We start from the raw sequence: 10,796 nt of genomic DNA, 5'->3' as shown, positions 1-10,796 counted from the left end.
TCACTGTTCAGTAGGACAACACGTTCAGGGGAACGGGATTCGCTGTTTTCCTCCCACAGCATTTTCATCTCTCCAGGCAAAATCTAGGGTCTGCCTTTGTGCGCTGTCTGTGGATGTCAGCTCCATGTTGCTGGAACGTCTCGCATCCAGCTGTGCTCCCTATCACAGCTGCATCTGCGGCCACGTCTTCAGCTGAGGACCACGGAGGGCAGCAAAGGGTTCAACTTCACGAAAAGAAAACGAGGCCAGTCAAAAACGTATTTGGGAATGTACAGGGTTGCAAATCCTGGTAGGGTGGCAGCAGGTCAACAGCAGGTATCTCCAGGGAGATTCCTGGGAGTGTGCAGACTGGGACAGGCAAAGTGTGGCTCTCCCACTCCACTGTTAAAAAATGCCTTTAGAAATAGAACCAGAGGCTGCACCCGTGCAGGCTGGCAAAAAAAAAAAAAGAAAAAAAGAAAAGAAAAAAAAAGGCACAGCCACCTGAAGGGAAGCGTGGCCGTGTTACGGGTGCATGCTTCCATCGCCCCACAGAGTTCATGGCCAGGGACAGCCCAGCCCTGACCTCTCGGGCAGCCCGAGACCTCAAGAGCGGCGACCCAGGGGCTATTAATAGCCCTCCCCGTCCGCCGTGCGTGTGCGTGTGTTTGCACAATGGAGAAAAGCCCTACGGCGGGATGCCGACAGGGGAAATCTGATGTTATCGCCGGCGGAGGATGCCGGTGACACGATTTCCTTCGCTGGGAGGAGAGTCTCCCAGCGGCTTCAGCATACCGAAGCGGCAGCCCTTCTAGGGGAACCCACTCTGGAGGCACCCGAACCCCGGCTCGGCTCCACCACGGGGAGAGCTTGGAGGCGATTCCCAGCCCGGCTGCGGAAATTAAATAGGAACAAATAACAATAGGAAAAGTCTATCTCCCTGGAAGAGTATCTCTCCCGTTCTCCGGACGCTACGGCGGCATTCCGTACCCCCATCCCGTTCCGCTCCTCTCGGCAAAGTTGGCGGCGGGGCTCCGAGTGCCGCTCAGGTCAGGACGCCCAACTCCGGCCCCGGGGACGCGCCGCGGGATGACAGCCCGAACCGCACAGCAGGGAGCAGGAAGGAAAGGAGGAAATGCCCGCGCGCGGCGAGGCACGCATGTACCTACCAGCTCCTCCCAGGCGGGGCTGCGGCCGCTGTAAGACGGCTCCCCGTGCTCCTCCATCGCCCGACCTTCGGCCCACGGAGCCGAGCGCGTTCCACCGCCTCCTCCTTCTTTCCCTCCCTCCCTCCGCCGCTCGGGAGCGTAGCGCTTCCCCACGCCGCTCTTCCTTCCCTCCACCCCCTGCCGCTCCTCCCTTTTCTCCCCCTGCCCGCTCCGGGCCCCCTCCTCCCTCCCCGCCCGGCTTCGCTCCCTCCCCCGTCTCCCGGGGGTCTAACCGAGCTGCCCCCCCTCCACACCCCGGCACCGCGCCCCTTTCCCCGGGCCGTGCCGGGGATTACGCGCAAATCGCCTCGGCCTTAAGCCTGTTTGCGGCCGCTCGGGCTGTCGGGGAGCTCCCGGGGAGTGCGGACGGCCCTTCACGCCGCTTCCCAGCTGCCGCGGACCGCACCGGCCCGCGACCCCCGGCCCTCATCGAACGAGCTTCGAGCTCTCTACCCTCGCAGGAGGGGCCCGAGGAGGTGAGAGCATAAGGGGCAGCCCTACTGAGCAACCCCTTATTGGGGGATCTGGGCGCAGCAGCTGGTCCCGAGTGTAGGGCAAGGACTGCGACGTAGTCCTTCGAGGCATGGGTCGGGACGCGATCCGTGGCTGGGACGTGGGCTGGGACATGGGCCCTGCATTAAAGGCAGAGCAAAGGTGGACACCGTGTGCATCCATTTCTGGGGGCACCACGCCTTAAGGAGCAGCACATTTCTCTGCCCTCCAACCAAGCCTTTTATTAACATACAGTGTTCACTTGGAGGCTTCTCAGTTTACGAGTTACCAGCATACCCTTGAACACCAGCCAGCGTCTCATGGCTCTTCAAGTGGATCTCGTGTCTCCTACAAACTCAACACTTTCACTGATTATTTTTTTTTCCTCTTGCTGTACAGTAGGGTATGTGAAAGAGCAGAATTTCAGAGGAGATAGGAAAAGAAGCTCCATCACCATGTGAAGCCACACTGTTCTTTTCTCCAGCTTTTCTGTGTTACTTTCATTCCAGCCCTCCCTTTTGAGTTCGCAGCTGCCAGGTTTGATCTCAGAAAGCAACCTTTGGGTTGTCTACTTGGTAAGTGCAAACATCGAGTTGGAATTCACAAGAACAGAAGAAAGGAAATTGCATTGCTGATATTTAAAGATACGTTCATTTTCTTTGTGGTTTTAGGCTTTCATGCAGAGCATTGGGATACTGCAAACTGAGAGTAGGTTACAAAAAGTAGCGTGTGTACTATTGCCTCTCCTGCCCTCCCACTCAATAAAAAGGTGAAATGCCTTCTGTATTTTACTAAGCCTACAGAGTATCTTACTAAGTTAAAATGGTCCACCACTAACTCGAGCCCAAAGAAGTGCTGCAGTGGCATAGATCATCGGGGGACTGAAACTGCTGCAGCTCTTCCAGCGGTAGAAAAATGAACGATTTTTGTTGAATGTAAGTTTATGAGTGGTCTGTTGATGAATTGCTTTTGCTGTAAGGCTGTAACCTCAGAAGGGAGCAAACCAGATGACTGACAGCCGGTTACTTTTTTGATGATGGTGAGAAATTGCATGTGGTTGTCCAAGGATGTCTGGTCTCCTTCCTTTTACCCCCAGGTGAGAGACACTGCTAAGGAATGCCATCCTACAAAGGGCTGTAGACTAAGAATTGGTGTCAGAGTCATATTAGCTCCTCTACTTACCACGTGATGCACTGAAGGACCACACATGACTGCTGTTTTGTACCCTTTGACATCATCCAGCCTCTTTAGCCATGGCCATGCTTTGTGGCAGAAGTGGTCTGCTATTAAGTATTTGTCATCCTTGTACCTTGCTGAACCACAAAAACCAAAAACAAGAAACAAGACTCTTATTTAAGTTACTTCTTCAGATCCAGCCCTACACATATTCTGCTACCTTGAAGTTCAAACAGGTTCTTGGTGTCCCTTTTGCACCATTTTTTTGTTTCATATGCCCTAAATCTTACAGCTGTGACTAGATAGATACACAATTTTGTTCACCTCATTTCATCCCCTGGAGTTCAAAACTTGGTTTCCATTAGTGGAAAGCTAGTATAGGCCCCCGAAGAATACAACAACCTACTTAAGCTTAAGGTGTGTTTCAAGGTCGTGTTGGATAAGGAGGAAAGAAATCAGCTCCTACTAGCTAATGAAAACTGCAATGTCATTTCAGATCAGACCTGCCAGTTTGGGCTCCAAAATGCCAAATTTGTTTTTTCACTTCTTTCTGTTCAGGGGATGGATTCAAACCTGCTGACAAGCCTGCCCTTAGTGATTTCCCCTCATGTGAGCTTTTCTCACCCTATCTGAGAGCCCCATTTTACAGAGACCAAGGTCTGTGAACTGTTTGACAGAACTAATGGAAAATCACAGGCCGAGTACTCCTCCAAAAAATGTAATTCTGTCAAAGCAGACATGGAATTTGAGGACAAGTGTCAAAACCACAGGATTTTTTAATTTTATTTTGATTTTATTTTATTTTTTTTTTTTTAGGGGCATGCTGCTATGTTTTCAGAGGGGCAAGAGAACTGAAGACAAGGGAACTTAGGTCGAGGAGGTGCTGCCCACTAAAATAAACCGTGGCACCTGTCCCCTGGAGGAAGGGGGGTGGTGGTTTGGGAGGAAACCTTCCCAGAGGTCTACGGTTCAACCAGATGGTTGAATGGCCTTTTCCTACCTTAACGATTCTATGAGTCCATAATTCAGAGAGCGATCTTCACAGCTGGCCTGGGAGCAGGAAGTGAGCATATAGCTGATCTGCCAAACTGCATCAAAACATCTCCAACGCAGCCTGGGGGTTTGTTTCATTTCATCCTGTTTTTTTGACTTCGTTCCAAGTTGTGTTTCTGTGTGTTGTTTTTATTTTCTTTTCCTTCAAGTTTTTTTGCACTTAGTCTAGACGTTTGGGTTTGAATTTCTCAGTAGTCCGCTGTATATGCTGCGTTCAAAGATGTCTCATATCCTTCTGTCTCTTCTGTTCCCTGCCCTTAATGACTCAGTGAGAACTGGATCAACAAAGCGAACGCTTCATTACTGACTTTTGTTTTTAACATGAAACGCATTGAAAATAGTAACACATGCCTGCTTTCTCTAAGCAAAATATTTTGGCTGTGTTGGACATGCTGAAACATACAGATTTTGAAATCAGTGCAAATGTTGTGTTTAGACATTCACAAGAAAACCCCCATCTCTTGAAGTATTTCCATTCTTCATGGGGAAAAGAAAAAAAAAAAATTTCAATTGAAGAACTTGTCATTTTCTCTCCCTAAATTGAGGCAGAAAGACCTTAAAACAATGATTTTTTCATGGTTTTTTTTTCCTGCATGTTTTTGCCAGCATTGCCTTTAGCGTGTACCACATAAAGAATATATGCTAATGTTCATCAACTGATGCTAGCATCAAATTTCCTTCTTTTCTTGGCACATAACACACACGCCTACTTTGAGTAAATTCTTCAAGGAAATGTTGCTCATTCTCCTCATAGGAGATATGCCAGTTGGATTCTTTTCTGTTAAGCAATTTTGGATAACATCCAAAGGTAAGGTTTGATCAACGTGGTAACTGGGTAGTTCCTGCCAGACAGATAGGTGCTAATAACAGCCCACAGGAAATGGATTACAAGCAGAGAAAAAAGCACTTAGTTTTCAACCCTTCAGATAGAGCCAAAGTGACACAGCGGGTTAAGAAACACATTTAAAACTAAAGGTATATTTTATTATTGGCAAAATCCTGATACCTGTCTTGAAGCCCACTGCTTTCTCTTTGCGAGGGCGTTCAGACAAAATGCTGTAGAAGTTCTGGATTTCTCCCACTTCGCAGTGTCTGTTGCTTGGGAATATTTCATGCTAGGAACCTGAAAAAATGCTTTCGCCCACACTTCCTTCACAGACTTTTTCCACCTTGTGCTTTTTCTTGTTATTATTATTCCTCTTGTTACTGTAATTGCTGCTTCTGTGTGTATCTGTACAAGACAGGACGCTTTTAAACAGTTCCCCAGTGTTTTCGGTGTCACAAGGTGGAAGTTATTAATGCAGCTGGCAGGAATGTGTCTATTGCCTTAGGGAAGGGCTGCAGGAAGAAATCTCAGGCAGAAGAAAGCCCTGCCCTCGGAAAAGCATTTTAGTGAAGGACCAGCAGAGGTATGGAGGGACAATCCACCTGCCACTTCATTGCCTTCTTCTCATTTTATTTCCCCTTCTCAGTATTTTTTTGCAGATGCTAGCATCTCCTACTTGCTTTGTGGTTCTATTGACTTTATTCAGAGATATCTAGCAGGAGGTTGATGTGTTTCTCATTCAGTATTATCAGGTGCATTAGGAAAAGTGTTAACACCAGGTTGCATGTTTACGGCCTCAAGTTGTGCCAGGAGAGATTCAGATTGGACGTTAGGAAAAATTTCTTCTTCAAAGGTGTGGCTAGATGTTGGAATGGGCTGCCCAATGGTGGAGTCACCCTCCCTGGAGGCGTTCAAAAAACATTTAGATGTCGTACTGAGGGACATGGTTTAGTGGGGAAATACTGGTGGTAGGTGGACGGTTGGACTGATGATTTTGGAGGTTTTTTCCAACCTTGATGATTTCATGATTCTGTCATTGAAGAGAGACAATCTTTCCCTTCTAGTCAACACTGGTGAGGATGCACTTCGTGTTCTGGGTCCCTCAGACATGCATGGACGTACTGAAGAGTGTTCAAGAGAAGGACACCAAAATGGCAAGTGCCAGGAGTACTCCTGCTATGAGGAAGGGCTGAGAGAGCCAGGGCTGCTCGGCTGGAGAAGAGGGGATGTCATCAATGTCCATAAATGTCTGAAGGAAAGGTGCCAAGAGGCTACAGCCAGGCTCTGTCAGTGGTGCCCGGTGCCAGACCCAGAGGCCATGGGCACAAACTGGAGCACAGAAGGTTCCCTCTGAACACCAGGAGCCCTCCTGTGTTGTGCATTGGCAGAGCACTGGCACAGGCTGCACAGAGGCTGTGGGGTCTCTGCCTTGGGGATCTCCCAAAGCTGCCTGGACGTGGCCCTGGGCACCCTGCTCTGGGTGTCCCTACAAGGGCTGGAGCAGAGGGACCCAGAAGTCCTGCTAGCCTCAGCTGTGCTGCAGTTCTGTGATCCTGTAATTCCACCCCTTTGACTCCCTGAAAATCAGCAGATAAAAAACACATTGAAGCGTGGACAGCTGCAGGTGGTGATTTATTCAACTGCCACTGACATTCACTAATTACTCTACTGGTGGCACTGTTTTTGGACATGATAACTTAAGTGAAGTGAGTAGAATCACTTGTGTTCATATTAATACATTGTTGATTCAAGGTTTTCCACAAATGATTTCATAAAAATACCACTGGAAAGGTATAAGAATGTCCATATGAAAATGAGAAGTCGTTCTCTCCATCCTTGTAGCCAAGGCAGCTCCAACTGCATCTGTACCATCCTGAAGTGGCATTGCCTGTTCAAACATTCACAACTGAGACTTTCTGTCCTTCTGGAGAATGTAATCAGTGAACGACTTAAATCTGCAGGGCTGAAATTTTCATCTCATTCCTGTGAATACAGAAAAGGGCCCATTCCTTGCCTCTTTATTAATAATTCTGTGGGCCTCTTGAGGCTACTATGACACATTTCTTCCCTGGAGAAAACCACCCCCATTCTCCTCTCACCACTGAACTCCCAGTGTATGCTTCCAGAGCTGACACCTGTGTCTCACTTGACTTGAGAGTTTCATGGGATCATTATCCAGCTCAGTCCTCCCATTTAATCTCTTAAACCTGAGTGGGCTTGCAGGTGTAATTACCATGAATTATGACTGGTCATCCTTACTGCTGATAGGGATGTTGAACCATTCCTCCAGTTCACATGTGAGCCAGAACTAACCCTAATCAGTTGTCATCTGTTCCGTGAGTTCTTTGGAATACTTCAGGTGAAACATGGGTTCCTGGGAAAATGGCACATCATTATCAAAAGCTTTTGTAAATTGATGTACACAGTGAGTAGCCAATCTACTGGTCTGTTCCGTCATCACAGAAAGAAGTTGGGTTAGTTTGACTTTATTTGTCCTTCAACAAGCCATGTTTGCTGTTCCTTTCCATGTTGTAAGTACTCACGAACATTTTATTTTCATTTCAAGGAGTGCTGAAGCTTATTTAATGGATCAGTTCTTCCTTTTGCTCCTATTTTTTAAGTTTCACTTCACGATACAAGAACAACAAGCTGAAAGGAGGTAATAGCGAGGTGGAAGTTGGCCTCTTCTCCCAGGTAACAGCAATAGGATGAGAGATAATGTCCTTGGGTTGCACCAGGGGAAGTTCAGGTTGGGTATTAGGAAGAATTTCTTCTCAGAAATAGTGGTGAGGCGTTGGAACAGGCTGCACAGGGATGTGGTGGAGTCGAAGTCTGTGGAGGTGTTCAAGAACCATGTAAATGTGGCACTGAGGGATGTGGTCAGTGGGAATGGTGCAGATTGACTGTTGGTTGGACTAGATGATATTAGAGATCTTCTCCAGCCTTAATGGTTCTAGGGTTCTATTCTGTTCCATTCTTAGAACTGATTAAACACAAGCAGTATCTTCTCATCTCTACCAATGAGCCCATCACCACAAACAAGGTTTTGTATTTGTGGTTACAGAGTTTGGGAAGCCTGGCTCAAATGTCAGCATTTCCTTCTGTCAGTTCATTCAGATTCAGCAGATGCATCTTTCTGATAAACATTTATTCTAAAAGAAAGAGAAAACAGAAACAAATAGCAAATCATGCCAGTTGACAAAGGTGATACTTTAAAGTCGCATCTAAATTAATAGAGAATTTTATTGCTTCTGAACCATCCAGAACAAAAATAAACATTTAATTTGAAGAACCTATAAAATACAAACAGTTTATAGAAGAAAACTGGGGAGGAGGAAAAGAGCTTTGCCTCCCTCGTAACACTTGAAAAGGAGAGAACAGGTGGCAAATTGATTTGTTTTGAAAATGGAAAGAATTTAGCCCACCCAACAACTTGGCTCCAAGCAGAGCCATTCCTTTTATCTTTTTATGTATTGCACTAGAATGCAATATGTAGGAGCTTTCCAATTACAGCAAATCAATATGTAAAATTCCTATTTTGGTCAGTTCGCTTTTTGCAATCTATCATGGTATATGTTCAAACAAAAATTAAAGCAGGTCTCTTTTTTGTTTGTTTTCCGAAAGCAAACAAACTATAAGGCTTCTCTGGCTATTGAGCAGAAGAAACATATGGAGACAGAATTATCCCAGTGGAGTTTTCTTTGCTAGCAGAAGTGAGAGGAAGAAGCCACAAGATGAGTGTATAAAAACAGCCATAGCGTCATCTAGAACAAGTAAGAGGAACTCGTAGCCAGGGTTCTGTTTTCTTTTAAGGCAAGTTAGAGCATATTGAATCAAATACTATTGTCATAGAAAAAAGTAGAAAACTTTTTCACAGCGTTCATGGTCATAGCTTTGTATACTGAGAGGTGTATTCTTACTTCTAAGCACACCGTTTGTCCCATTTATTTCACTTCCAGCACATGCTGAAAGCATATACTCTCAGTGGGGAACCCTGCAAACTGACAGATTTGAGAAGAGAAATGTTTGATGTATAGAGAAAGCATGGAAGGAAGGAAGAGGGACAGCTATGTGAAACAGAAAAGAATGAAGGATGTGTCTGTTTGCTTTTCTAAGATGCATTTTTTCTGACACCAGCAAATGACATTTCATAACCCCAGAAATACCAACACTAAGTAAAAACCATGTTTTAAGTGACTGAAAGAAGTACAACAAGATTGAGTTCAACTGATAATGTAATTCCTGTGGTTTCAGTTCAGTTATTTTAGGGACAAAATGGTCTGCAAAGTTTTTTTTGTTGTTGTTGTTTTTTTCTTTTAATTTAATGAGAAGTTGAAATTGCCATTGCTTTAATAGTGTCACCACAGTACTTTCAAGGGAACCCATCGGGTGGCTCGTACAGCTATTTTTACTTGTTAATAAAGAGAAGATGTCACATGATTTGCCAGAAAAGCAAATATATTCTTGATGCTTTAACCTTGTTTAAGTTACTTAATTTGCATTCAACACTTAAAGAAACAGCCTCGATCCGTGGAACGAGCAGAGTGTATGTGAGAGTGCCCCATTTAAATTGGCTAGACATGGGCAAAGCTGGTTCAGATGAACAAAAAAGCAAGTAGAAGTGTCATCGCTTCTATATATTTCAGATCAATAAAGCAGAAGAGTGCAGGGGTGAATTCAGAAACACTCCAATGAAGTAGCCATTGAACATGCACAAAATAATGTTTTCATCTTTGTGTACAGAAAATTTGCAGAGTTGAACTTTTCATACTATTAGTATTTCAGTAAGTTGTGATGAATGTGAGTGGGCTTTGTAGACATACGTAGTTTATGACCTGAATTGATTGATCTACACTATTGCTGCTGAATAAAAACATACCTGGGCGTGCAAACCTCTCCCTTTTCCTTGCTATTTCGAGAACAACTAGATTCTAAGAAAATGTAGCCAGAAGTCTTCTCCTCAATCCCAACTTTTGCACTTCATGAGATTTGTCCTTTGAAAAGTGACACCAGCACTTCATGGTAAGATTTGTAGTGCTTCATACACGCTGAAGAAAAGCCAGTGGCACAGGTTCATTTCTGAGAAACACAGTTCCCTCTATGCTTATTATTGATGCTAACAGTCTCTTTTTGAGTACCTGGGAGAAGGTGTAACAGTGAAAGAGGTGGTCAGTTTGCTAACATAGTAACCTGGCACTGACCTCCAATGGAGGTAAGGTAAGACATGTGACACTTTCCCCATAGTAGTGGAAATCCTTCATTGGAGGGTGGAATCAACTGTTAGATGAGATCTGCCCGGCCCATGCATGGTGATCATTGGATGGTGGGGAAGATGCCTAGGTTGTCTGGAAGCATTGTCTAACTGGGATCCTGTTTTCACACGTGTATCTGTCAGTCTGTGAAATACCTCAGAGGTTAATTCTTCCCTTGACAGGATGTGTAGAACAAGGCAATTCAGGACTAGCAAATGTGTTTGACCAGATAAATAGCAATAAATTAAGTTTAGGACAAAGCTTGGAGATACTTTTTGCTTCATGTATTTCTACAGTCACACAGAGTAGGAACAGGGATATGAGTTGCAACCAATCTTTTTTTCCATATGAGTTTTAGGAAACCTAGAGGGTATTTTCATTCTGTGACTTGTGGGTAAAGCTATACCAGAAGGAAAAAGTTCTAATTTAAGTGGAAATACATCAACCTGATACACCCAAAAACTAATGAGTAGTCCCTGGTCAGCCAGATTTGTTAGCTACCAGATTCTAAGATAAGCGTGCCCTTGCAGCTCGGAAAACAAATGGTATCCTGGGCTCCATCAGAAGAGGGGTGGCCAGCAGGGATAAGGAGGTGATTGTCCTTCTCTACTCTGCTCTTGTGAGGCCATATCTGGAGTACTGTGTCCAGGTCTGGAGCCCCCAGTACAAGAAAGACAGAGAGCTATTGGAGAGGGTTCAGAGGAGAGCCACAAAAATGAGCAGGAAGCTGGAATACCTCCCCTAGAAGAAGACAGGTTGAGGGAGCTGTGCTTGTTCAGCCTGGAGAAAAGAAGGCTGTGGGGTGACCTC

General features: G+C 45.4%; 2 protein-coding genes and 1 long non-coding RNA gene across 5 annotated transcripts in view; 1 reads left to right on the top strand and 2 right to left on the bottom strand.

The window, feature by feature from the left end:
• Positions 1-1,274, bottom strand: part of DGKH (diacylglycerol kinase eta) — a 167,328-nt gene extending 166,054 nt beyond the window's left edge. For both annotated transcript variants that reach the window (XM_052705559.1, XM_052705560.1), the window contains exon 1: positions 1,149-1,274. In XM_052705559.1, coding sequence (XP_052561519.1) covers positions 1,149-1,205 — 57 coding nt within the window. In that variant the 5' untranslated portion in view covers positions 1,206-1,274. The remainder of the gene's footprint in view (positions 1-1,148) is intronic.
• Positions 1-10,796, bottom strand: part of NAA16 (N-alpha-acetyltransferase 16, NatA auxiliary subunit) — a 366,631-nt gene that overhangs the window by 44,327 nt on the left and 311,508 nt on the right. The gene's annotated exons all lie outside the window — the stretch shown is intronic.
• On the top strand, positions 1,214-9,626 carry LOC128092121 (uncharacterized). Of its 2 annotated transcripts, none has more exons than XR_008211632.1 (2): positions 1,214-7,393; positions 8,359-9,626. It is a non-coding gene; the product is annotated as an uncharacterized LOC128092121 (long non-coding RNA). The 2 variants fall into 2 exon arrangements; XR_008211631.1 differs by having other exon boundaries at positions 1,214-7,428.

The sequence above is a fragment of the Tympanuchus pallidicinctus genome, unplaced genomic scaffold (assembly GCF_026119805.1).
Source record: "Tympanuchus pallidicinctus isolate F22 unplaced genomic scaffold, pur_lepc_1.0 scaffold6, whole genome shotgun sequence".
In the NCBI taxonomy this organism is placed as follows: domain Eukaryota; kingdom Metazoa; phylum Chordata; class Aves; order Galliformes; family Phasianidae; genus Tympanuchus; species Tympanuchus pallidicinctus.
This window is presented reverse-complemented; position numbering and strand designations above follow the sequence as displayed.